Genomic DNA, 27,429 nt, shown 5'->3' with positions numbered 1-27,429 from the left:
GAAAGTTCTTTAGATTTTTTAGAATCCACATTTGATTTACACCACTTCTGGCATATGTAGTCGCACAGTGCGTTTGAAGTTTCTCCTTCACAGCTGTTGATATTTTCGTGAGGAGCAAAGATAGGGGCTTGGTAGAACATTAACTGGATCCAGCAATGTATCTTTGTAAGGGTTTTTATTAAGTTTAGGAATCCAGTATAGGTACGGTAACTAAGAGGAAAGGTGTAATTTCCGGGCAGTCTGTACGCTCCCTTTTTGGTAATACAGATTTCTGTTTTCTTTTCTGACAACTAACATCTATTTTGTTTGCCACGAGTGAATCGTTATGAAAACTTTGAGGTTAAAAACGTCAAACATTAAAGCGTTGACATAAGCAGTTTTATTCAAAGTTGAAGATTCACCTTTCATGCACCTACACGTTAGCAAAACTATGTAAAACATGTGTCAAAATATTTGTGCTGTATTGCAATTGTTAACGATACAATGTTTCTTGATCACAAAAATACTCCATTAAGCGTAACGGAAAATGATGCATAACCATAACTGCGACGTTTGTCCGTCAGAACCTGGTTTCCGAATGATGTCACAAATACTGTAAAAGCTTTAGCAATGACACTGCACGTGAAGAATCTCAATGTCATAGAATGACCACAGTTGTTTAAGGTTCCAGGCCAGCATACCAGGTTTCATGTGATGAAAGATATTTTCAATACCGCTTGACCTTTAGCAATGAAATTTGACATGATGAATTCCCATTGCTTCTGGATGATCAAAAGGTCCAAAGCCAAGATCTCATGACGGAAAAGTCGCATTTATATAAATTTTATGAATTATATCCTCTCTCTGTAAAAGCACAAATCGGTTAAATAAAACGTAAAGCGGCGACCCGTATTCATTAGAAATATACGAGAGGATACAGAATCTTAATTCAAAGATGTTATATATATACACATGTAGGATACAGATTTAATATCATTTTATTGAATGATACACGCACAATATTTTGATATGATTGAATGCACAGACCTTTGAAAGACGCCATAGTTATCACAGAGATTGTAGAAGAATGAAACCAAATCAATTACCAAAAATAATACAGTAAAATATCGTTACAAAAACACACCAGTACATTATAATACTCTAATTGGGGGGACTATTCCTCGACAACTATCGTTGGTCTAAGCGGGCTGTGGAACGCTTTTCTGTGTGTTAGGATTTGCTTCGACATTTTCACTTCCATTTTCGTCTGGTCTGACTTTGGACTCTTCCTTCTTTTTCCATCGCCGATAAAGGAAAAATGCCAGAAATCCCGAGAGACCGGCAAGGGCGAGTACCCCGATAACTGCACCAGCAATCACTCCAACTACAGAGACAGTGATATTTCAAAGTAAACAATGGCGATAAGACGTAAATGCAATATATTTTACACTATATAATAAATATATACCAGTATTTGAAAATTAGTTCACACAAAACCCCTACCTACCATTTGCACCCCCTTCTGCCTGTTCCACAGCCGTGTTGTTCCCAGACAAATGTGATGGTCCATTTGCTGTAAGTGGTAAAAACAATTCCATTTAAAATTTCTTATTTTAAGTAACATAGTCCCGAATGTGACAATGTGCTGATTTCCGTGATTCAATTAGGTGATGTTTTAAAGATGAACAGTCACACCAAGTTCTCGTGTGTAATAATATTCAAAGAGTCATACTAGAATAGCAGGGGTTTGCAATCTCAGTGTCCCGAAAATAAAATGTATGCTCCCAAGTATGAGCGGAAGTTCGATTTTATACAGCAGATGAATAAAACAAAAGACAATTTATGTTTGAAAATGTTATCATTTTTAAATAGTATATGACGAAAACTTGCATATTACACATGTAAATATGGGGGTCTATGATGACTAGAGGCAATGCTAACTTAGGCGAAACATCACACAAGAGTTATGCAACCTGATAACCCACCCATCCCCTTTCTCCAAACAACCCTGAAAGGTAAAAATGATGGGGGAATGGAAAATGTATACGATGCTTCAACTTTTATTTCAATTAGGAAACTTGTCAAATGGATAACCAAAATGAAAATGAAAAAAAAAAAAATTCTGGAAATCCGTCCACGCAGTTGTACATGTCAGTTTTACAGAAAATAAATAATGTATGTACCTATCTTCCAAACTGCATAATTTAATAGATGACATGTTTTGAAAACACGAGGTTCCAGACAATTTGAACCCACAAATACAAGTACTCGTATACAACCAAAATCAATCGTAAACTTATTAAGATATCGACCCATTCACTCCCTTAAATTTGAAGTTCATGTGGAAACAATGTTTTATTTTACTGCAGAGCTCTGTGAATGATAAATTTCTTATCTGAGGAGGTATTTCGTTATTGATATATGTATAGGCATAGATATGTGTAGAGGAATTCCAGGCTGCTCAATTCAATCCTCTTCTCAGATCGTGGTATTTAAAATTAAAATCGCAGTACCGGTTTATGTCCATACAGAAATCTTTGAGATTCATAAAGCATATTAATATCAATATTGATTATCAATACCGTAGATATTGAATACGTCAATTAATTTGATTAATTGATAATCAAGATTAGCTTAACCGTCAACAGAACGATATTTTAGCTAGTGATTGGCTGAAACAAACTACGGCACTGAAATTTTTTTTATATTAAAAATCAAATACTTTTCCTGTGTTACCTAAAGCAAATCATTATATGAATCTTTATAGTCCAATATCCTCATCGCTTTTAATCAAATGCAACTGAATACAGAATCTTAGAAAAGTCTTTTTTCCACTTAGTACCTGAGGAATGTTTTACTTCTAGCTACTATTTATAAAAACGTCTGCCTTCCTGCGCAGCTGAACACGCAAACAGACGACGTTTTTCATTGGACAGAAAATGATACGAACACATTCACGTACATCTGGAAATCCCGTATTCGCTATTTTTTAGTTTCATTGGAAAAATCAAATCGTTGATTGATTTTGCCTTCGAAATTTAGTAAATTTTGTATAACTGATAGGTATCGCCATATAAACAAGAATCCCACAGACCTTATCGCTCACCTGGGTAGTAGTTAAAAGCATCACTAGGCCCAAGAGCTACGAAATAATATAATAACATTAACCTTCTGCATATCTAAGCTAAATTCTAATATTCAGCAGCAATATAAAACAAGATTTGTTCTTTTAAAAACACAAATACCCCGAATGTGTTCTTACTGATGAAAGACTAAATACATAATATAATATACTATATGTTGGGACTGGTTCACGATTTTTGAAGAAAATATTTTTCATTTTTGATGTTAAACATTAAAATTATACATGTAAATCATTTAATGTTGACAGCAAAAATTTTGACCTTCGGAATGCAAGAATAAAAGTAATATTTAGCCTTAAATTTGTGTTATGTAAACAAAGACTCGAGTCTTTTAATGCATACAAACAAACTAGTAAAATATTAATTTTGTAATATAAAGCATCCTAATTTTGCATAGTCACAAATTTTAACATTTAGATGACACATTTCACCCAAAGAATGCTTGAAATGTGAAAGATATAATAAACTTAGATCAACATCCATTTCTTTTGAAAATTTTGTAAACAATAACATACCACAATCTTTGTTTACAAAAGAAATAATAAACTCACTGAAATAAGCTTCTGTTATAATGTATAACCTTAATTTTTATGTGAAATCTTTTAAACACATTAGACAGTAGATTTTAATCATTAGAAGTGAAAAACAAAATTTGGGGGAAAATCGTGAATTAGTCCCTTTAAGTACAAACAAAATATCAATAATGATTCCTGCTTGTCTCTGTCATTTAGTGTTTGCTTTACCTTAAAGGTAAGGAAGATCTGGGAGATACGCCTATGAAACTGAAGCAAAATAAAATGAGCGTGTCATACTGAGAAACAGCGCCCTCTACCCTCCAGCCCACTTTCGTATGCATGGAACATGACAGGATATTGATCTAGATAAATTGAATGTCATATTTAAATTGTACATCCTTATTTTTTTTTTAAACGGAAGTATAAAATATACTTGCCCGTCATATGTTCCTTTTCCTTTTAAACTCTAAAATAGCATACATGTATATCAACGTTTTATTGTCCCGGGGGGATCCGGGTTAGAATAGGTCCTCAGTACCCCTTGCTTGTCGTAAGAGGCGACTAGATGTGGCGGTCCTTCGGATGAGACCGCAAAAACCGAGGTCCCGTGGCACGATAAATATAACTTCTAATGTTAAGAGTTCCCGTGTAATGAGGCGGTCCTTCGGACGAGACCGGAAAAACCGAGGTCCCCTGTCACAGGAGGTGTGGCACGATAAAGACCTCTCCCTACTCAAACGCCGTAAGCGCCTAGCATAGGCCTAAATTCACCGGCAATGGTGATGCTTCCATGTGAGTGAAATATTCTCGCGAGAGATGTTAAACAATATACATACAATCTAATTTTAGAATTCATGTTGAGGAATAAAGCAACTATAGTATTTTCGAACCTTTCACCGTTACGTCGGCAGTGGTCATATTGCAGCGATTTTTACAATGGTTCAAGTTTTCATTAAGATCACAACAGATGCCCGCTTTCTTAATCCGCTCCCCTTGGACACAGTTATAGCCATCCTCACATGATGTCCATTCGGTCCATGATACTATTTGACAACCATCCACTGAGACATTACAAGCAAATCCAGAACTTAGAAGCGCAAAAACAACCATGCCTGGCAAATACATTGTTAGGGGATATTTGTCGTTTGCCTCTTTGTCGAGCAGAAAATTTTAATGTACATATGAAATCGAAAGTTTGAGATTATATTTACTTCTGGGGATGAATTATTGTTTTAAAGAAATTGATAAAATTTGATAAATTCTAAACTTTCAACTTTATGTAAAATTAATTACGGATATATTTCCCCGTTGCCGAGTAAGTTTGGAAGTTTAATAAGTATTTCGCAATATTTTATTGATTATTGTATGACGAACTGGACATGGAGAATCCAACTATTTTAAGCATTCATCATTGCAGCTCTAAAAATAATTACGCGCAATTATTATACGTTGTGCATTGATTTACACAAGCTAAATGTTCTTTAATAAATAGTAACTCAATGGACAGAATGTTAAGCATCGCTTTGCGGGAATTTGTTTTCTATGAGTGTTATAGACGGATCCTCAAAATAATTAAGAACCAAGGTGAAAGTTCTTGTTGCCGAGAATCCTATAAAATTACAAAGTTCGTGAAAAATAATTTCAAATAAATTCATATATTTACATTAATTATTCTGTTGTAGAGTTTAAAGTTCATAAATCAATGATGAGTAAGAAAGTTGGCTGTCACACCATGATCCGTGTAGGTCATATGTCGACTCATTAAAATGACAGATATCAGTTCTTCTTGATCTAAATTATTCGTCGATTTAAGCATAACAGTAACAAAAAGAAAAGCTAATTTATCATACGAACTCAAAAGAAACAAACTTTCAGGCTTTCCCGCTAATCACAATATCATGTGACCACTTGTCTTCGCTGACGCATTCAGTGTTCTCATATTACGTAACGTGGTTCTAAATCTATATATTACAGATATAAATACGCGTTCTACAGTGGGCTTAATTGGTATTATAATAAATATCAAAATTGTAGGAAATATTGCTATATACATGTATTATAATTTTTTTGCAATGTTGAAGAACATCACATTCTAATAATGACAAGAAAACCGCATTTCAGGATTTGACCTGTATGTTCTACAATTTCCTTTATATAACTCAGTATTCCCTAGTCTCTGATCCCGCGGGGATCCGGGTTAGAATAGGTCCTTAGTACCCCTTCCTTGTCGTAAGAGGCGACTTGGGGCGGTCTTTCGGATTAGACAAAAACCGAGGTCCCGTGTCACAGTAGGTTTGGCACGATAAAGATCCCTTCCTGCTCAAAGGCAATAAGCGCCGAGCATAGGCCTAAATTTTGCAGCCCTTCATCGGCAATAATGACGTCTCCATAAGAGTGAAAAATTCGAGAGAGGGATGTTAAACAATATAAAACCAATCAATCTTAATCTCTGTTCCATTGAAAAAGTGTGAACCTTGGTTTTTTTAAATTATAGTTTGTATTTTTCCACATATAATTACATTCGCTGAATCTTTTCTATTATATTTCTTTTGAAATCGACATTGCTTTCATCTGCGACAATGAATACGTTTGTTGCAAACTAGTTAGATCTGTTGCGTTTTTAGTACCACCTGTCTGCGTAATTTAATTAAAGTAACGAATGGGTCACGGTATGATATTTTAGTACTTCAATCTAGTTTACATAAATTTTCTTTAGCAATCATTGCAGAGAAAATTTGCATAAACCGCCAACGCAGTTTCTGATTTTTTCTGCAATGCTTGCTACCCTTGTCAACCAATAAAACAACGACAGAATAATACGCACTGGCGTTCCTTACTAAACTAAACCAAAACTATTACTAAAAGAAAATAGCATGCGCGTCAGATTCTGCCTCTAGAACGTGGAGAATGACAATTGATTATTTGTAGAAAAGTGGGGGAAATAGACATACAGACAGTTTTATCTCAGAACATGTCACCCTTCATTTATAGTTTACGACAACACAAAGTTCAGAAAAGAAAGCAAAGTGGATGGCTGAACTATGTTCATGTGTAAAGGTTTTAAATATGTTTCAGCTATTGGAATTCTGCAATTTGATTTACGCCTATGGGAAATTCCAAGGGAGATAACGTTTCAGTGAACTAGCATGGCTGCTGAGAGCACGTTTTGTTCAACGACTCTAATTCTGTGTTAACTTTACGCTTTAAAAGGAAATTGCATGCTTTCCAAAATTATGTTTATGCCTTTTAGTTTACTTGTAAAGGGGCCGATGGCAAAGTAGGTGAATACACAAAACTCCATTCATGATTGAAAATGTACTTCAAAAGGTAAATTACGAAAGATTATACACCAACATGAATGAGGTTCAGTAATGGCTCTATCACATATATGTGCAATTTAACCCCCTCCCCCCTCTCAAATAGCACTTCAATTTTTAACAATCCTATCTGCCATAAGATAAAATAGGCAAAAAAAAAAAAAAAAAAAAAAAAAAAAAAAAAAGCTAAACATAAATGAAAGATTCAAAATACAAAGAGGTACCCTGGATGACAGGAAGGTGAAAGAAACTTGCTACAACTAGCAATCGTGGCTTCGCTCCTCAATCTACATGTAAATATAAACAATGGCTATGTAGTGAAAAACAGTACGATGATCGGGTAAACACAGAGAATAGTAAGCACAGACTAAATGTAGAGACTCCTTCACTTCATAATCCGTATGCAAAACGACGATGGAAAGATGTATCACAATTAGTATTTAGAAGCGTAGTTTTCTTGCTTTCATGAAAGTTTGGTTTAGATACCTCCTTGAGTGAAAAGCTTTACCGCGTTTGTTATATACCACATGATGGTGGGTTTTTTTCAAAACATTTTTGAATTGCGAAATCGTTATATCATTTGATGAAAGTCTTGCAAAATGTAGTTGAACTTTTTGAGAAGTGAAGAAATAAATTTCATTTGTATATTCCAATTTTCGCTAACATCGTAAATGTGATATTGCAATAACTGAAATATCCTTCCCTTAATTCTGCGTTAAAATAGGATTTCGCGAATCTGCTACGCTACGAAACTATGATGATCAGAAAAAACCACTATCCCCGTTCTCTTTCAAACACTAAACCATTATATCACGAGGAACAAAGAGCAATGGAAAATAGAGAAGTGTATGGAACGCTAAATAACTCAATGTTACACATACCCGTCGGAGGTACATACGGAGAATGATCCTTGAAATCATTTTCAGTCAAATTGCACGAATTCATACACCTCTGCTTTATGACCTGCGTCGTTTCATTCTTAGACCTACGCTCACAGCAAATGCTTTTGAATCTTTGACGCTGGCCATTTGGACAATTCACTCCATTACAGACAGTCCACTGGGTCCAGAACATTAAGTCACACACAGAGTACGATACATTGTGCAGTATGCAATCCGGAGCACACTCTGTGTGTAAAACGAAACACAAAACTACGCACAATGTGAGCAGGGCTGGGAGAGCGGTTGTCATTCTTCATGGCCGAGGAAAACTATATATATTGAAAACTTTTCATTTGGAGAACCTTATATCTGGAGAATGTTTATTCTATATATGACCGACTCTCGAAGTATAAAACAAGTCAACCTGGTGTTTTTTCATGACAAATGATTTGCTTTATGAAGTCGAGAGTACTTCTTCTAATTCCAAACAAGGGAGGGTAAACCAAATTTTCTAATTCGTATTTGCTTAAGATTAGGGAAATAACTATTTATCTTCCACTGGTATTCCTGTCACTGTCTCAGATAGATGTCTGATTTGAGATTAATGTGCTACCAAAATCAAATAAGAAGTAAATCTAAAAATAATTCTGTGATTCGAGCATCACAAGTAATACATTGTCAAAACTGATTGCTTGGTCACGACCTCGGCTAAATTGGATTTTTGTAGAACTGTCACAAATTCTTCCACGCCGATTCCTTTACTTCAATCATGGTGTTCAATGGACTTTTTCTAATTTTCTGTGACGGATAATTACGTAAAGCTACATGGTGACTCACCATCCGTGTGGACTCATACGGACTGTAGAAATAAAATTAAACAGGTTGGGAACACTTCCCTTACAGCACAACGGAGAAAACACCCGTGGAGTTAATCTCTTCGTGTTTCACGTGAAAAGAAGAAAAAGTGCTAAAATGTCTGATACTTCTGCAAATATATAAATCAAAACAAAAACACTCATGCTGTGCATTGGATTTCAGCCTCCTTCTCTCTTAAGCAGCAACTTTGATATGAAATTTCTTGACTGTGTTATCAATTTTATAGAGACAATTCGCGTCATGTTGAGTGTATGTCGTACTTATTCACCACTGCACGGAGTTTGCCATTATTTTCATTAAGACGCCAAAACACCTGTTTATAGCCATGTTTACTTTCTCTCTAAAGAGAGATAATCGCATTTTAGCGAGAGGATCTCTCTCTAGGGGAAGTGTTCCCAAACTAGCTGTTAAATACGTTGCATTTTTATCATCACGTGATCATCTACTGTATATAACATCACTCGTTCTTGTTCGATTATCGAGTCTCGCTATAGCCTACGCGTATATTTAAGACATACATGGATAAACACACTATGAATGCTGAAAAAACTTAACAAACTTTGTTTTCTATCACATGTTGCAACTATTACGATATGCCATGATGCACATGTTTACATAGAATTATAAAGTTATAGTGAGCAACATTTCTAACAAACGAGTTTGTCATTTTTACGTAGAATATAATTTCGGACGAACGCAGTGAGGGAGAATATAAAATGGGTTACTCAAAATGTTAGTAGTGTACATTATTTTGCTACATGTAGCAATACTTGTAATTCATGCCACAGTAATTTCATTAAACTTCTGTCAAAAGGAACCATTGCAGTTTTGTTGCGAGGTTGAGATTAAACATGGAATAGTTCGTGGACAGCAAATTAATCTTTGGTATTTACATGTGGGTGCAATATTCATATAGAGAAACATGACTTTTATATTAATTGAAACCTTACTAGACATTTTTGACATCACGGTCTTTGACACGTTACAGTGTGAAAAGCACATTTCTTTGGTCACATTCATTATCGTTCCAATATTAGGTGGACAACAGACGATGATGTTTCGAATAAGGCCATCACTTCGACATGAGGATGAGCAAGCGGTCCACTCAGTCCATCCGACCTGGCAATAACTGTACATTGCTCCGTTGATTTTGCAATTTCCCTGACCATCAGCGACAGAACCCCAAAAAATAACAGTACTGACAAAGAGGGGAAAACGCAGTGCCATTTTTATGTTATACGAGCGTAATTTGAGTGAAATAAAGACGGTCGCATTAAAGAGAATGACAGGTTAGACGAAAAATACACAAAGATTACCAGCTCTTGACATTGCATATGGGTTAGTAGATGACAGTGGGTTATTTGCAATAACGTAATCCACTTGGAGTAAATATCGAAAATGAACCTTTTACAGAATTAGATTAAAATATGCATGCATGTCATTACATGCTGTGGTAATAAAAGGAAATGAAAACTAATGAATTTAGCGGAAACCACTACCAAATTAAAGAAACATCACTTCATTTTGCGCAAAATCATGAAATGACAATTTTCCTACAGCTTTCTCAAATTTTGTTGCATAGTTGGATGTATGAACTCTGCGAAAATAATTATCTAAAGAATTCTCATTTTAATGCAAGAATTAAAACTTTTTGATGGCCTATACAAAATAAATGAGTCTCCTCTCGGTATTCAGACGTATGCGCATAGACGGTAAATAGTGCGGTATGTCCAGTGAGAGAAAGTGTAGTGGGTAGAACCAGAATTTTGAGAGATTCTGCGAGAAAAGAGACAAAAATAGAATGAGATAAAACTCAAACAGGAACTTTTACGTTGTGATCAGTATGACCGTTGGAAAACCAAGAGCTAGGAGAAACACACACAGGACTCAGTGGCGGATCCAGGATTTCCGAAGGAGGCATGTGAAAGTCAAGTATTGTCAGCATCGATATGATGTTTATCATTTTATCAATGCATGTTTTAAAAACCGCTTTTCTAAAAGTAAATCAATTGCAAAAGGGGCATGGACACGATTTGATCTGATAATTTTCAAATTTTATTTTTCCATTTTGATTGTTTACAATGCTTACCTAAAGTATTTCTAATGGTCAACCAAAATATCAATATCAGTTGTTGAGTTACAAGTTAGATACAGTACTTATAGATACGGTTAGGTTCACGGGCTCCGTGAGAGCACCGCAGGCCAAACGTTTTAATGACTAACGATTCCGTGTGCTACAGGTCTAACTGTATTAGGAATAATTAATTAGGTTTTAGGAATGGCTGACTAACCTGGATGGGTGCATGCCTGAGAAGCCGGATTTTCGCGCGTTATAGAGCAGTTTTTGAGACACTGGTCAATATCAGTTATTCCCTGTGGACAGCAGTACGATTTCTCCCGAGATTTAGTTCCACTCAAAGAACAGTTCGACCATGGACCCCAGCCTGTCACGCTACAAGACGGGGAACAAGTTCCACAACATAGAGTTACAAGTTCCAAGAAGCAGAAGATAAATTGGATTAGGAGAAACATGTTTAGATCGTCTGATTCCGTGAAATGAAAGAGTCACCTAAACTACAAGTATGACACTTTTACATGAAGATAAATTATCATGATTCATATACTTGTATTATTTGACCAATTGGCTACAATTTAATTTATTAGCAGTTCCTTACGAATAGTTATGCTGCTTGCTTTTGTTATGCTTATTAAGAATAATATTTGTTTTTCAATTCCATCGATGTTTTCAACCCGGCAATAAATACTGGACGAGATAAATGATTTGACAAGACCATTGAGTGTGTTCGTGTCATATTGTCATTTTAAACGAGGTACATTGGTTTCTGAAGAGATCCTTATTTGTCACCACACTGTGGTTAAGCCGAGGTATTTCATAAATCAGTTATGGAGAAAGAAAGGTGTCCTGTAGGACAGGTTTTTATAGACCTCAATTAAGAGTCACTTCAACTCTTAAAAGGAATCAGTTTGTGAAAGCTGCAACTTCCAAATTACGTTTTTCAGAGCTTGAAGATTGATAACTCGAATGTGTGTAAAAATTACAATGTAATAGAGATATACCATGTATATTATGTTTTAACATCAAAATTAGACAATGAAAAATTATTCGTTACATTTAATTAAGAAAAATGAACACAAAATAACGATTCCTTTTCACTGAGATTAACAATTATCAAATAAGACCAACATGCTTTCAAAAGATTGCATACATTACTAGAATCATAGGTACCACTGGCTCTTAAGAATGTTGTTTTCATTGCTCACTTGGACAGTACACTTGTACTTAGATCGACTTGAGTCGATCTGTTAGGTTCCAGCTGAGGCCGTGGTACTGGTTCAATACGCTGTAGTGTTTTGTTCAGTAATGCAATTTCACTTAGATTTAACTAAAATCAACAGACATTTTGAACTAGTATTTTATATGCTTCAATCGATTCCGAGAACCAGACAAAACACTAAGTCTTGGAATGTTATGGTAGGTTAGAGAGAACCAGACAAAACACTAAGTCTTGGAATGTTATGGTAGGTTAGAGAGAACCAGACAAAACACTAAGTCTTGGAATGTTATGGTAGGTTAGAGAGAACCAGACAAAACACTAAGTCTTGGAATGTTATGGTAGGTTAGAGAGAACCAGACAAAACACTAAGTCTTGGAATGTTATGGTAGGTTAGAGAGAACCAGACAAAACACTAAGTCTTGGAATGTTATGGTAGGCTAGAGTCTCCATCATGACTTTATTGTAGTTTGATTCACAGGTCTAAGCACGTTTTAAACTAACAGAACAATGTAGGATAAACTAGTGAAAACTGTGGATTTTCGCTAATTTAATACATACAGAGAAGTGTCTTGCACGATTTTCATATACAATACTAGCTGCAGAACTGTAGCTCTCTGAAAAAATATTTTGACATAACAGAGAGCTACAGAGCCACCCCTTATAAAAACCTTCGATTTACGGCGCACAAAAAGCTGCGCACGGTTGAGACCTTATATTGTTGTATTCTTGAGTTACTGTCTCATAAATTTAATATCAAAAAATTCTTAACATATTTTCCTACTATACTTGTGTCTAAACATACCTTCAAATATTCATTAAAGCCCCTAACGACCTGAAAACTCCCAGCTTCAAATGATTTCGTTTGTTGACGTAGCCATGCTAGGTAGCCGGGTCAATTCGTACCCTGTTGTTGTTGGTATATATTCATAAAATTCGTTATATGTTATGTATTCGCTCTTCATTTATTATCAATACGAATAAATTATAGAAATTAAAAAAATAAAGTTTTTCTAAAGGTAAAATAAGCTCTTGATTCATGAAAATGCTACTAAAGTCCTGAACACTCGTGTGGCAGGGATGGAGACCGTACCAGAATAATAAAAGCCGCATTGCCGTGAGTTTAGCTATTTGAATAATTATTATTTAAAGGCACTGGGATGATATATTATTTAAAATATTTAGCTAAAATATTTGTGGGGATATTAGTTCACATCTAGACGTTATTGTGCAAGTATGGAAATTAACCAGGATTCGAATTGACTGGCTACCTAACATGGCTACGTCAACAAACGAAATCATTTGAAGCTGGGAGATTTCAGGTCGTGTGGGACTTTAATGAATATTTGAAGGTATGTTTAGACACAAGTATAGTAGGAAAATATGTTAAGAATTTTTTGATATTATATTTATGAGACAGCAACTCAAGAATACAACGATATAAGGTCTCAACCGTGCGCAGCTTTTTGTGCGCCGTAAATCGAAGGTTTTTATAAGGGGTGGCTCTGTAGCTCTCTGTCATGTCAAAATATTTTTTCAGAGAGCTACAGTTCTGCAGCTAATACAATACATGTATATAAAATTCGAATTTCGTGTGAATTTTTCGTTTGAGAACAAGAAGAAATGTACCTCCGTTTTAAGGTCAAATCCAGAAGACCCGTAATCATCACTTCTACCTGTAAATGCAAGGTGAAGATAACGAACAGTGATCAATCTCATAACTCCTATAAGCAATACAAAATAGATAGTTGGGCAAACACGGACCCCTGGACACACCAGAGGTGGGATCAGCAACTGTCGTTCGTGGTAGCGTAGTGGTTAAGGCGCATGTGTAACAACCGAGAGGTGCCGAGTTAGATTCTCAATCTTGGCGCCGCGTCGTTTAACATAGGTAGTGATCGTTTCTTCGACAAGCGCCCGGCGTTAGAAGTGAAAACCACGCATATAGTTTTAAAAACGTAGGTTTTGTGTCACGTTAGGCGTTGGCACGATAAAGAACCTTCACTGCTACAGCCAAAGTGATGATTGGATTTGTGGCAATTCGCGTACAGGTGGTGACGCCTCCGTATGTGTAATATTATTATGATGAGACGTAAAACAATATACAGCCACATGACAGGAACTAGGATTTTTTGAAAACATACTTAATATTTTTCTAATTTTCGGTAATTTTGAGTAATTAGACTCTCATTATCAAAATATTTATAGGTCATTTGACATGTTTATGTCTCCATTCACTGAACGTAATTGTCATAGAAGTTAAATGCCATTAATTTATCTTATTGCTGTTTTCCTTTACGAAATACGAAACATCCACTTTCTCGGAAGTTTCTTTTTCACGATACAAAACTGTAATCAATCTAAGTGATCTACCTTTAATGTCGGTTGTCAGAAAACGGAGCTTTGGTGTTGTTTTAATAGTTTCCGTTGAAGAAGTCGTAAATGTGTATGCATCAGAGCTGGACTTCGTAGTCAACGTTGTTAACGGAGGATTGTAAGTTGCGGTCTCAAGTAAGTCAGCATCTGTTAAATTGCAGTTCATTTTGCAATTATCTTTAATTTCTTCGTTTGTTTGATTTCCATCTTTTGGACAGCAAATGCCTATGCCACGTGTTTGTAGTCCAAGTTGACAATCCGTGCCATTGCAAGGTTTCCATTTTGTATATAACATGATCTCACAAGCTGTGTAATTTTTTTGATTATAAACGCATCCCACTGATGCATTCACATACATTTTTTCTACAGGTAGACAAGCATACACAAAAAACAACCATCGTGATATGTTTGAAATGTACATGCTACTTGTTTGAAATTATACTAAATGAAAAACTCCAGACAACATGTTCTATATATAATAGTTTTGATCACGTGTGTAAAACTAGAACTGGTTTGAAGTAAGGAGACAAAACTTAAAGGATATTTATCAAGATGGATTTGACATTTCTTCAACAGGGAAAATGAATTTGATATACTATACATGGATATGTAAAACTGGTGTGTGGCAATTGCATTGAATGAAATGAAGGTTTACAAACGCTTAACACTGAGTACAAAGTGCTTAATCTTAATCCATGAATATCTGATATTCCAATTTCATTTGAAATCGTGTTTGAAATGCGTGAAATAAAATCTTATCTTTATTTTCTGCACCTACTGAAATATGCATTATATGATCAGCTAAACAAAGTGTGCGTGCACATTTCCAGCCTTGGTATATATGATAACTTGTATGAGAGTGCGTTGAAAATAATGTTTCAATTTTATAGATATGAATGTTACTTGCGAGTAACATGTCATGAATTCATTACACACATAACGAATGTAGAGGGAAAATATACAATGCGACTTTCGTAGTAAGGTACATATATTACAGTTTTCCAGTCTACTGTCTTAAGTCGGTTGAGATACACTGCTAAAATTAATTTAACAAGTATTCTTGTTTATAACCGCTGCAGTTTTATTTCAATCCAGCAGATTCCGCTAGTATTTCTTGAATATCTTCAACCAATCGTATTGCATATCTACCAGCAGTTCCATCATCGAGGGTAACAGAACATACATAACTGAAGAATGTCACGTCTTACGACCACGCAAAAGTATCCTACAGGATCTTACGGTAATCGATAACCATTGTTTTTAAATGAATATAGTACAAATACCTTACTTTTGCTAACAGTTTGACGTATCTGACTTTGAACAAGCATTCTGAGAGTATTGCATGGCAATACATAGTCCCCTACCGGTTGCAAAAATCACTGTACCACAACAATATTCAAAGTTCATTATGCAGGTTATGGTAAAAGGAAAAATTGGGGAACCAGGATAGGAATGATTGGAAATCAACTACTATTCGAGTAGAGACTAGACCAAGAAAAAAGACAAATTTATAATTAGGTTTAGGTCTTTAGCCAAGTCAATAAACTGTGACATGTAGATAATCATGAATAATTTAGCTATATTGTAGTATTACTATGCTCGAAGTTTTAATGAGTGTAGTATTCTTATGTGTACAGAAATAAGAAACTTGGATATAAACTAACAATTCATGCTATTTTTCTACGGCCAAGGACCATAACTTAATGGAAAATCAACGGACCGAGACGAAATTCGAACTTGATCTGTAACTTGTTATGACAAAGCAATGTACCAAATATCAAATGAATATCTACAAGCACAACCAAAAAAGTCTGGAAAACTGATTATTCATGCTATTTTTCTAAATCCAAGGGCCATAACTAAGTGAAAAATCAACGGACCGAAACGAAATTCGAACTTGATCTGTAACTTGTTATGGAAAAGCCACATACTAAATATAAAATAAATATTTGCAAGAACAGAGAAAAAAAGTGCGAAAAACTGGAAAGACGGACAAACGAAGCGCAAACCTAAAGTCCCCTCGACTTCGTCGGTAGGGGACTAAAAATGAATTATATATTGGATGGGACTCAAACAAACTAATATTTTGTAAATTTCCTGAACATTTTGAAAACAGATAGCTACCTTTAGGACTACTCAAAGAAACTTTCATTTTGGCAGTTGTGCGGGATAAAAGGGTCGAAGTGGAGGAGGTGGCAGTACTGGATTCCCTTAATGGTGTAGTAGGAGGAATAGTAGTAGTAGTAGTAGTAGTAGTGGTGGTGGTAGGAGTAGTGGTGGTGGTGGTAGTACTTGGAGGAAAGTAGGGCGCCAGCTCATAGAAATCGGCGTCAGTCAGGTTACAGTTCTTTTTACATGCCTCTTTCACTGCTGCTGTTGTCTGGTTCCCAGCGCCCGGACAGCACACTCCTTTGTCGCGTTTTTTTTGGCCAAGAGAACAGAGTTTGCCATCACACGGCTTCCATTTTGTCCATAACATGAATTCACATTCCGTGAAGTTTTTGTGATTATATTCACAAGATCCGTTTCCGTCAACAGTATTTATCACTATGTACGAAATCGCACAAGTGACTAGTAATACATGGAATGAAACGATACTGTTCATAATTTCGAACTTGTGTTGTGAATCTGGGATATTTTCTTTTTAAAATATACTTTAATAGCTGTTCTGTGGTCACGTGCTTTCAGCTTATAGGCAAGATAAACTAATGCATGTATAAATTTCGATAATCCTTTAAAGATATGAGCAAATAAAATATGGACTTGGCTGAACAATAAATTGTTGTAGTGACCACGTGATTGGCATCATGTGACATTCGTTTTGAAAGTAATAACAGACATTGAATTTTAGGAGATGTGCTGTGTCACTCCTGTCTTATATAAAACATTTTGGGGGACAGGATGTGACGAACCAACACAATAGAAATATTCCTTATCTATTCCAACAATTTACTAATCCCGTACCTCAATTCTCTATTTCTCGTTATCTGTATCTTTGACTCACCGTAAATCTTCTATATAATTCAAAGTAGAGTCTTTTCGACAAACAATCGCTTTCACTTCATTTTTCATTCGAAACGTAACAATATCAAACGATAAGTATCATCATACGTTAGATGGCTATAACATTTTATTAGAACACACACATGAAGTTGTCTGTCGCCAGTAAAACAGAAACGCACGAGACGGAATTTTAAGAGAATTGCGTATTATGTATACAAGTTTTGTTTGGTGTAGATTTTAAGCCAAAGATGCAATATTTCAGCCCTATATCGGCTTTGTAGATAGATAAGTATCCGGTTTTGAAGTGTGTTTTTATTTAAGATCGTCGTTGCAGCTCAGAATCAGCTTACATATTGTAACGTGTTAATGGGTTCTTTACAAGAGATGGGGTCATATATTTATAATTTTCCTCTTACTCTACTTGAGCTATTGATTTATCATTAAAACAATTTTCTCTATTTCTCTGTCCGAGCTTTGATTGGTACCGAGTTACTTATCTCGGGTTTTTAATCATACACAGAGAGTAGTTTGCTGGCTGGGCTACTTGCACTGTGTTCCTGAGCCAAGTTCCTATTGCTTAGTGAAAGTACAGGGTGCCTCACCCTTATTCAGGATAATTGCACCCAGTACCCCACTGCAATTCCTTAAGCTCTTTTCACTTATACTTATTCCTTTTCTCCCTAGCCTATTTCTATTTTTAGCTTACATGTACCTACTATTGCTCCTTCTTGCTCTTGAGCTGTTCAAATCAGACTGACTGACTTCTCGACTGCAGGCTCTTTTATACTACTGGACCATGTCTATCCAAAAGGGGCGATCAGGTCCTTGGATTATTCCAAATTTTAAATCTCTTCTGCGTTTGGAAGACATGAACATAATACACTATAACTATTAATCATTACACTATTCTTTTATCGAGTACCATGACGACAGTCTTTCGCTTGCAGGAGGGGTTGTGATCCCAGACCCCTGGATACACCAGAGATGGGATCAGGTGCCTAGGAGTAATAAGCATCCGCTGTCGACCGGTTACACCCGCCGTGAGCCCCATATTTTGATCAGGCAAACGGAGCCATCCGTAGTCAAAACCAGCGTGCCAAGAACGACCCAACAATCGGAATGAAACACATCAGACAGCATTTGACTTAATGACAGGTTGTTTAATTGTTACTAGACAGTCACAGGATTTTCATTCTGGTTTAAGTTCGCGTTTTACCATTTGAATGTGTTACCTCAGAATGGCCAATGCGTGATACAATTATCTTATCGATTCAAAATCAGATTGTTTGTTTCACAAAAATCGCATTCAGCCTGTCGAAGAGAGAAATCATGCTATATGATCGTAGCTTCAATGTCCGCGTAGGGATTTCAAAGTTAGCAATATCGAATTGAGGTGGTGCTTTTGTACTACAGTCATTATTCAGTTTTAAAAGCACTATGAAAACATCGCCAACTTTTCTTTAAATCCGAATTTCCCCTATTTTTCTTTCATACATGTAGTAATTAAGTAGTATGTGTTATAATGAAAATTCTCCATTTAATCAACTTCAGCGTAATTAGGTAAGGATTATACATAATTTCATACAGACAAAATATATCTTGAGTGGAAATACATCTTTGAAAATCAAATAAAATCTAGTTTCCTATTATCATCATTATTGCGTCATGTATATTTAAAGAAGGATTAAATTTCATTTTATTTTGCAGAAGAAGTCTAATCTTTTTTAGTTACAGGATTTTTTACGTTACACTTTGCAGTTTGATCACATTTATTAATACAATGTCAATGCTGTGTTGTTGACTAAGTTAGAGTTCATGTTGTCACATTTGTTTAACCATTTATATAACGAACAGTGATCAATCTCAGAACTTCTATAACCAATACAAAATAGAGTTGGACAAACACGGACCCCTGGATATACCAGAGGTGGGATCAGGTGCCTAGGAGGAGTAAGCATCCCCTGTCGACCGGTCACACCTGCCGTGAACCTAATGTCCCGATCAAGTAAACGGAGGTATTCGTATTCAAAATCCGTGTGCCAAGAACGGCCTAACAATCGGCATGAAACATTTTTCAATTTTATTTTTCCCAATTCCATTAAATTGTCGATTAAGTTTTCCCAATTCCTAAAAAGTGTCGTTTTCCAAAATAGGCTGATACATCCCAGCATTTACTATTGCAGCAGCAGCCACCCTCACGCTATCTTCTGAACCATCGGCAAATATCAACAGTAAAGATTTGAGATTGTTTAATTTCAATGTTTCTGACTTCACATTGTTTAATTTCAATTAATGTTTCTGACTTTAGATTGTTTAATTTCAATGTTTCTGACTTCACATTGTTTAATTTCAATGTTTCTGACTTCAGATTGTTTAATTTCAATGTTTTTGACTTCCTGTGTCTCCCCTGCTGGTTTGTAGGATGTTTACGGCGGTTTAACGGAACGAGAAAGGGGTTTAGCAGAGTCGAAAGGTAAATTCGAATTCGTTAGATGTTTACAGACTCGGAGATTTACTGCATTTCAGATTGTCTTAAAGTCTGCATGTACAATGGAATATCAGGCTTTATACTGGTTATCAGTATTCTATTAAAGCGTCATTACGATTTAGTAAGTCGTTATTGTAAGATTAAATGGACATGTTACCATAAATAGGTCCGAGGAAAGAAAATAAAAATTGATATATTTAGGACATTCCAGATTTAAATAATACAACACTATGATCTTATTCACACGTAAGATTGCAATAACTACAGGTGGTAAAAACATAAAATGGAGAAAATATTTCAAACCAATTTTCATCCACATGTAAATTACCATATGGAAGATGAATGGGGGATGGAAAATGGAGGAATGAAAGAATTAGAGTGGGACATTGGGAGCCGTCTCCTGAAAATCTGTGTCCGTTATACTGCAATCCATTTTACAGTTTTCGTTGATTATGTATATTGAAACGCTCCCAACAGCACATACCCTTTAAGCTTTGCTGTTTCCGACAGGACAGTCAGAAACATCACACACACAGACCATTACATAAATTATGTCACACTCAAACAAAAGTACATTTAAAGTCTATGGAGGACACTGAAGAACAAATTGTATAAAAAGAGTTATGAGATTGATCGCTATCCTCAGCTATTCATATAAATGATTGTGTTCACCTGTGCTGATTCATTTGATGATTTGGTCAAAGTAAGATCTACATTTCTCGGTATATCGTATCAAAGACAAAATTGTCACAACACAAAGCAAAAATCCATCGAAATGCCCTTATATTTAGGCCTACTTTATATCTACTAGAAAGGTACGTCAATCCTGAGATAGCGCACGTGGTCACTTGATTTTATTTATAATTTGATTATGTCCTCAAAAGATTATTTTGTTTTCTATTAGTTTATCTGAACTATAAGTTGATTAAATAAAATCCCTAAAGAATTTGAAACAGACTTCACAGTAAATCCGAAGTGTGAGCAGTATCATTCCATCACGTCTGTTTTTGGTTACTTGTACAATATCGACTGTAGTGCTTAGCACTTTGAATATAAGAATAAAACAATCTGAATGCCAATGCATGTTCTAGACGTCATGAAAGCCATGTGATGACAAACTCTCATATTTCTTGGTTAACAAAAAACACGGTAAAGGAATGGACTGTCCAAGCACCTTACCTAACCAGGCAAAATCGTCAAAGAGACGTGTGAATAGAACTGTATTCTTCTATGAGATGACACCCCACATTCCTCCCCTACTGTACATTTACCAACAAGGCAAAACATCTTTGAACATTTCTTGTTTTCGACTCATTTGTATTGCACATTTGTCAAAAGGTACTTCTAATGATAAATGTGTCTAGTTTACAAATACCGATTTTGATATATTCATTGCCGAATCATAGCCAACTAATTACCAATTTTTGCAGCGAAAGTTCAACAGGAAATCCAGGGAACTGGGTTTTTTTTGTTTGGAAGAAATATATAAATGCATATTCTATCAAATTTGCTTTTATTATTTCTTGTTGACGAGATTATTATTATTTTCTAAATCTTGTTTACTAGCTATGTTTCATAGGTTTTTGCATTTATCGTATAAATTTTAGCGAGAACGCCGAGAAAACACCTTAAATTGTTTCCTATCGCTTCGAATTAATGTTGGATTGTATCAAATTTTTGTTTTGAAAATTCCTGGATCCGCCCTAAATTCACTACGCTAATTCATATGGATTTGATAAAAACTCACATTTTAAAACACCGCCAATAAGGACAATATATTGTAGATAGCAAAGTTAATGACAAAAATTAACTGACTATAATTTTCAGTGAAAAGTTGCATGTACATGTATATAACTGTGCCGAAACCGATTTTCCTTTAGTTTCAATTAGTACCTGTACTCAAATGAAATTCACTGTGATAAACCGACCAAAGGTTTTATGAAACTTAAACTTACCGCAAAATATAGATCAAATATTCATTGGTTATGCAATAAAATGAAATTTTTGCGTTTTTAAGCTGTTTTATCGCTAAGCCTGTATTCAGTTTTAGAAGTGGAAGTCGGGGGTCTTTCGGATATGGCCTTAAAACGGAGGTCCCGTGTTTCGGTAGCCGTTGACATGGTAAATAATCCTCACTGCCAGTTTCGTAAGCGCCATGTGTATACATGTGGTGTAAGTCAAATTTTGTAGCATTTTACCTAACGTTAGTGACGTATTTATACGAGTGAAAACTTTACGAATAGGACGTAAAATAATCAACAGAAAAAAGTTGTAAAAATTACGTTTGAATTTCGTTTTAGTTGAGTTATTTTCAGTATAATTATCACTAATAACCATTTTATGGGTTATGAGTGATATATGTAGCTATGCTGAAAATAACAACGTATGTTAAACGTCTTCGGTTTGGTTGATTGGTTGTATATGTACATGTATATTGTTTAATATCCCACTCGAGAATTTTCACTCATATGGCACCCACACTGCCGGTGAAGGGCCGCAGAATTTAAGTCTATGCTCTTAAAATTCTATTGTAATGTGGCTCTGGTCCTGGGGTCTTAGTTTAAACGAACTGAATCTATGCTATATGAAAGTGATTGTATATAAATATGCTCCCTTTTGGGCTTACAGAAGATTTTATAAAAAGTTCGGTGTATTAATTTGACAAAGTGTACATTGTATCATTGAGGATTATTCAAACCCTATTTGTGGCACTAGTCTGATCACAGGGTGGTGGTTTCTAGTCTTTTTACAAGCTTAAACGTTGAGTATGAGGAATATTTCTTGTAAGTGTCGAAATCTCTTGTGAAGAGGTTTAAGAAAAAACGTATTTCAAATACAAAACTTGTCAACTTTAAGGTGAAGATAACGAGCAGTGATCAATCTCATAACTCCTATCAGCAATACAAAATAGAGAGTTGGGCAAACACGGATCCCTGGTTATACTAGAGGTGGGATCAGGTGCCTAGGAGGATTGAGCATCCCCTGTCGACCGGTCACACCCGCCGTGAGCCCCATACCTTGATCAGATAAACGGAGTTGTCCGTAGTCAAATCATTGTGCCAAGAACGGCCTAAAAATCGGTATGAAACACTTCAGACAGCATTTGACGCAATGATAGGTTGTATTTGGCAAACTAAATCGTTATAATGACCATATGATTTGCGAAATTCTGACTTTAATCGAGACTGTTGGAACCCCTGCACCATCAACTTGTTTGTCAGTAGCCTGACCATACTTAGAACAAGCTCTTGCGTATCGAATCAGTTGAGAGATATAAACACCATATAAAATACTTCCCTCTAGAAAGAACTGTTAAGTTTGGTTAAATTGTTGTGAAAATTAACAGACAAATGGCATATTTTTAAAGCTCGTTTGGGCTTTTAGTTCAGAAGAGGTAAATCAAAAACTACATAAATTTCACTGAAAGGACATGAGTTACCTTTATCCCCTTCTTCACAGATTAGGACATAATTTTATGTTCAGATGTAGATATAATTGCATACCTGAAGGAGGTGCCGTGGATTGTGCAGATGTTGATTGAATAACTACGGAAGACGTAGAGGAAGGAATGGACGATGTGGAGGGAGGATGTGGAGGCGTCGAAGGAGAATCGGAGGATGTGAACTTAGGGATGGAAGGTGTGGACGAAGGGACAGACGACGTGGTTGGAAGAGTGGAGGAAGTAGAAGGAGGAACATAAGGAGCCGTCTCCTGGAAATCGGTGTCCGTCATATTGCAATCCTGTTTGCACATCTCTTTGATTACGTCTGTTGTGACATTCCCTGGGTCCGGACAACACACGGCTTTATGACGTTGTTGTTTCCCAATAGGACAGGCAGAATCGTCACAAACGGACCAAGATGTCCAAAACATTAAGTCACACTCCGTATAATTTACATTTTTATACGTGCAACCTTTCAAACAGAAAACTTGTGAATTTTCATTTTCCAGAAATATGAAAACACATGCCAACAGCTGCAACACAAGGTATCGGAACATTTTACCTTTGTACATTAAGAATGGAGGCAAAAACTACTGATGATATTTACCAATGGTCATGTGATCTGGTATTTAGGGGACAACTTATCAATTAAGAAATAAAGTTTGAGTGGCAAGAGCTTAGGGGTCAATTGTGAATGATTTGGCTGAACGTGTAGACCACAATGAGTTGAATTCATTTTGATCTTTTAATATCTATAGAGTCATATATCTTAGAGAAATAGTTTAATATCAAACGTGCTGGAGGTCCAAAATTAATAAGCGTTACAAATGTAAACTTACTAAATCATAACGGAAATGCTAGTTCTATTAAGAAATAGGTGTAAAATGTTTTGTTCATCGATTAGTTTTGATACAAAGAAGAGTTTCAATTTCATATTTTAAAACCTCAAGTTCTCTCTCCGTAGTACTGTTTATTAATGATTAATTTTATTAATGAACAATTACTATTTAAAACAATACAAAAGAAGTATCACTGTCTGCTACGATTACATCGATTTAAAAAAGTCTGAGCTCTGAAAATAATGGTTTGGAATCACTCTTAATTAAAAAAAATAATAATAATGAAACCGCTCTCTTTGGCGTGTGGATGAGGTCAGTTTTAAAAACGGAAGTGGTGGATGGAAAACACCAATTGGTGTTAGTATATACATTGGAGACTCTAATTAACTGTATATCAATTATTTGAGCGGTAAATCACAATTGCATCATCGCATATCAGATGTTTGATGTGCTCATAAAGCATGTTATCATATTGTGCATTATGTACCTTACTTCGTAAAAATACATGTTAGAGATTATCAATAGATGACACAGTACTGATCTAAAACATGCATGGTATTCCTTTATAAACTGACCTATTTTTATCTCAAACTATGAACTATTGAAGATAACGTACAATGATTGATCTCATAAATACCATATAGAATACCGAATCAAGAGCAGGACAAACATGGAAACACCAAAGGAGGGGTCAAGCACCTAGGAGGAGTGCAATGTAAGCATCGCTTGTTGACTGGTCACACCCGCCGTGAGACTTATACGGTGTATCTTGATCAGGTAAATGGAATAATCCGTAGTTAAAATCAGTATGTAAACAGTCTAACAATTGTTATGAAACACATCAGACAGAGATATTTTAAATATTTGCATTTTGATTGGCTGATACTGTAGAATGCGACAGCTCAATGAGCACCAAAAAAGTGCAAAACATTCAGCTGAAAGGCGACGATAACGAACAGTGATCAATCTCATAACTCCTATAAGCAATATAATATAGATAGTTGGGCAAACACGAACCCCTGGACACACCAAAGGTGGGATCAGCTGCCTAGGAGGAGTAAGCACCCCTTGTCGACCGGTCACATCCGCCGTGAGCACTATATCCTGATTAGGTAAACGGAGTTATCCGTAGTCAAAATCAGTGTGCCAAGAACGGCCTAACAATCGGTATGAAACACCTCAGACAGCATTTAACCCAATGATAAGTTGTATTGACGAACTAGATCGTTATAACAACCATAGAATTTGCGAAATGCTGACTTCAACCGAAACTGTTGAAATCACTGTATCATCAACTTGTTTGTCAGTAGCTTGCGTCCATTTAAGAACTGACTATACGCAGAACAAGCTATCAAGCTGCGATGTCATCAAATAAATTTCTTTTTAATGAAGCGCGTACAACTAGCGCTTCGTGAAAGGTATACTGACGTGAAACGTTGCTGTTCATAACTTCATGTTAGAAATGAAATTTCATTTTTATATTTACGTTTTACTTTCATTTCTGTCGGAATATTCTCAGCTGTAAAAAATAGTCGTACTGTATTTATCAAGATTCATACGCACATTGTTTACAAATTATGAGGAAATGGCTATCATTTCAAATGGTAAAGATATCGAAAGTAAGAATATTGAAAATATAAATATAATAGAATGATGCAATAACAGGTTTACCCAAATAATGAAATCAACAAAGTGAAAATAAATATTACTCTGATTCATATTTAAGGTTGTGTGAGTGAAGTTTATTTGGCGGCGAGACTGAAAAAGCTAAAAATCGTATAGTTATCCCTGGAATAAAACTCACATCCCTCAGTGATAAACCTCTATCGTATTTGCCTTCTCATTCGGTTTAATAAACAATTCATTACATTAATTTCAGAGCACATAAAGGAGCTCGGTTTATTCTCCTTTGAAAATTGCGTATTTATCATTCATCAATGTAAATAAAACTTTCATGCAATAGACTTCATGCATCAAATATGTAAACGACAAGCAGAACATTGAAAGGTGTATTAGAATGAAAATAACTATAATATGAATTTTTACAGTCGCGAATCGAGTTTATTTGTTACGTCATAGAAAGATGCACAAAACAAACGTCTAAATAGACAATTTTTGTGACATGTTTTATAAAATATAAACGAAATATATAACGGGGGGAAATGTCAAGCAAAATACTGATACACCTGTACACGTACACTAGAATGAGAATATCCACTTTTATATACCTGTCCTTGCTGCAGTAAATGTCAGTAGCGTCTGACCATTAAATTGGCATATTCAAGACCGAGACTAATATTTATTTTCTTTCTAAAATGGAATAGTATATTCTATAATTCAACAGCGATACTAAACAATTAGGAGGTAAAGAAGGTCTGTGGAATTTCCTTGTACTCAAAATCCGACATTTAAAAAAAAAATCACAATGACTGTGTTGTTTATGTTTAGTAAGTAGTTACCCCCCTTACAAAAGACTTATCTAAGATATGCTCAGACTTTCTAAATTCTATCAAATATAACCTATCTATTGTATATTTATACGTCTTACACGAAATATAATGAGGAAATTCATTTAATAGGATTGAAAAATGATAAATTGAAGGAACATTTAATTTCCGTTCAAAATTTTAAATACTCCGTCGTATGGCACAACAAATGTTAAGTTCCTCATATTTCCACAACTTAGCAACGGCAGAGTGTTTTTAGATAGCCAGCACCTGGTTGGGTGTATTTCTATGTCCGGATTATGAAGTTCAGATTATTCTTGATCTGTTATGAGAAATCCTCAGATTTACTCCGAATTATCGTTTCTTTAGTAGTATAACAGAGCAATTATTCACAAAATTCTGCAGTTTATCTTCAAAGAAGTGCATTTACTCTCTAGGGAGATAAAAAGACTTTTCGTTAAAAGAAGTATGTGTCTCTATGTCAATCAATTCTTGGTAATGCAGATGTAGAAAAACAAATACCGAGGTTTAAAAAAATAACGAATCGGGGTTTATTTACACGAATGGAATATGCCATATAAGTGATATTTAAAAGAGAAAGTGCTTTGATGGGATTAAACACTCATGAAAACTTAAAATTGGTTTATGAAGGGAAACTGGAGAATTTATGTAGCCATTTTTTACTGACCAACCCTCTATAAGCAAAGAACATACTTACATGTAACCTTCATGTAAGTTAAAGTTAATTCTTCATTTTCAAGAGCCCTACTCATGATTAAAATGTTTGATATATACATGTAAAATAATTCAAATTTCATATAGCTTGGATT

At 35.4% G+C, this 27,429-nt stretch overlaps 1 protein-coding gene across 1 annotated transcript in view; it reads right to left on the bottom strand.

Moving 5' to 3' along the window:
* Positions 1-959: 959 nt before the first annotated feature.
* Positions 960-27,429, bottom strand: part of LOC125680379 (lysozyme D-like) — a 33,001-nt gene continuing 6,531 nt past the window's right edge. The window contains exons 4-5 of the mRNA XM_048919916.2: positions 1,487-1,552; positions 960-1,363 (exon numbers count right to left, since the gene is read on the bottom strand). Coding sequence (XP_048775873.2) covers positions 1,179-1,363; positions 1,487-1,552 — 251 coding nt within the window. The 3' untranslated portion in view covers positions 960-1,178. The remainder of the gene's footprint in view (positions 1,364-1,486; positions 1,553-27,429) is intronic.

Source organism: Ostrea edulis, chromosome 1 (assembly GCF_947568905.1).
Source record: "Ostrea edulis chromosome 1, xbOstEdul1.1, whole genome shotgun sequence".
Classification (NCBI taxonomy): Eukaryota; Metazoa; Mollusca; class Bivalvia; order Ostreida; family Ostreidae; genus Ostrea; species Ostrea edulis.
This window is presented reverse-complemented; position numbering and strand designations above follow the sequence as displayed.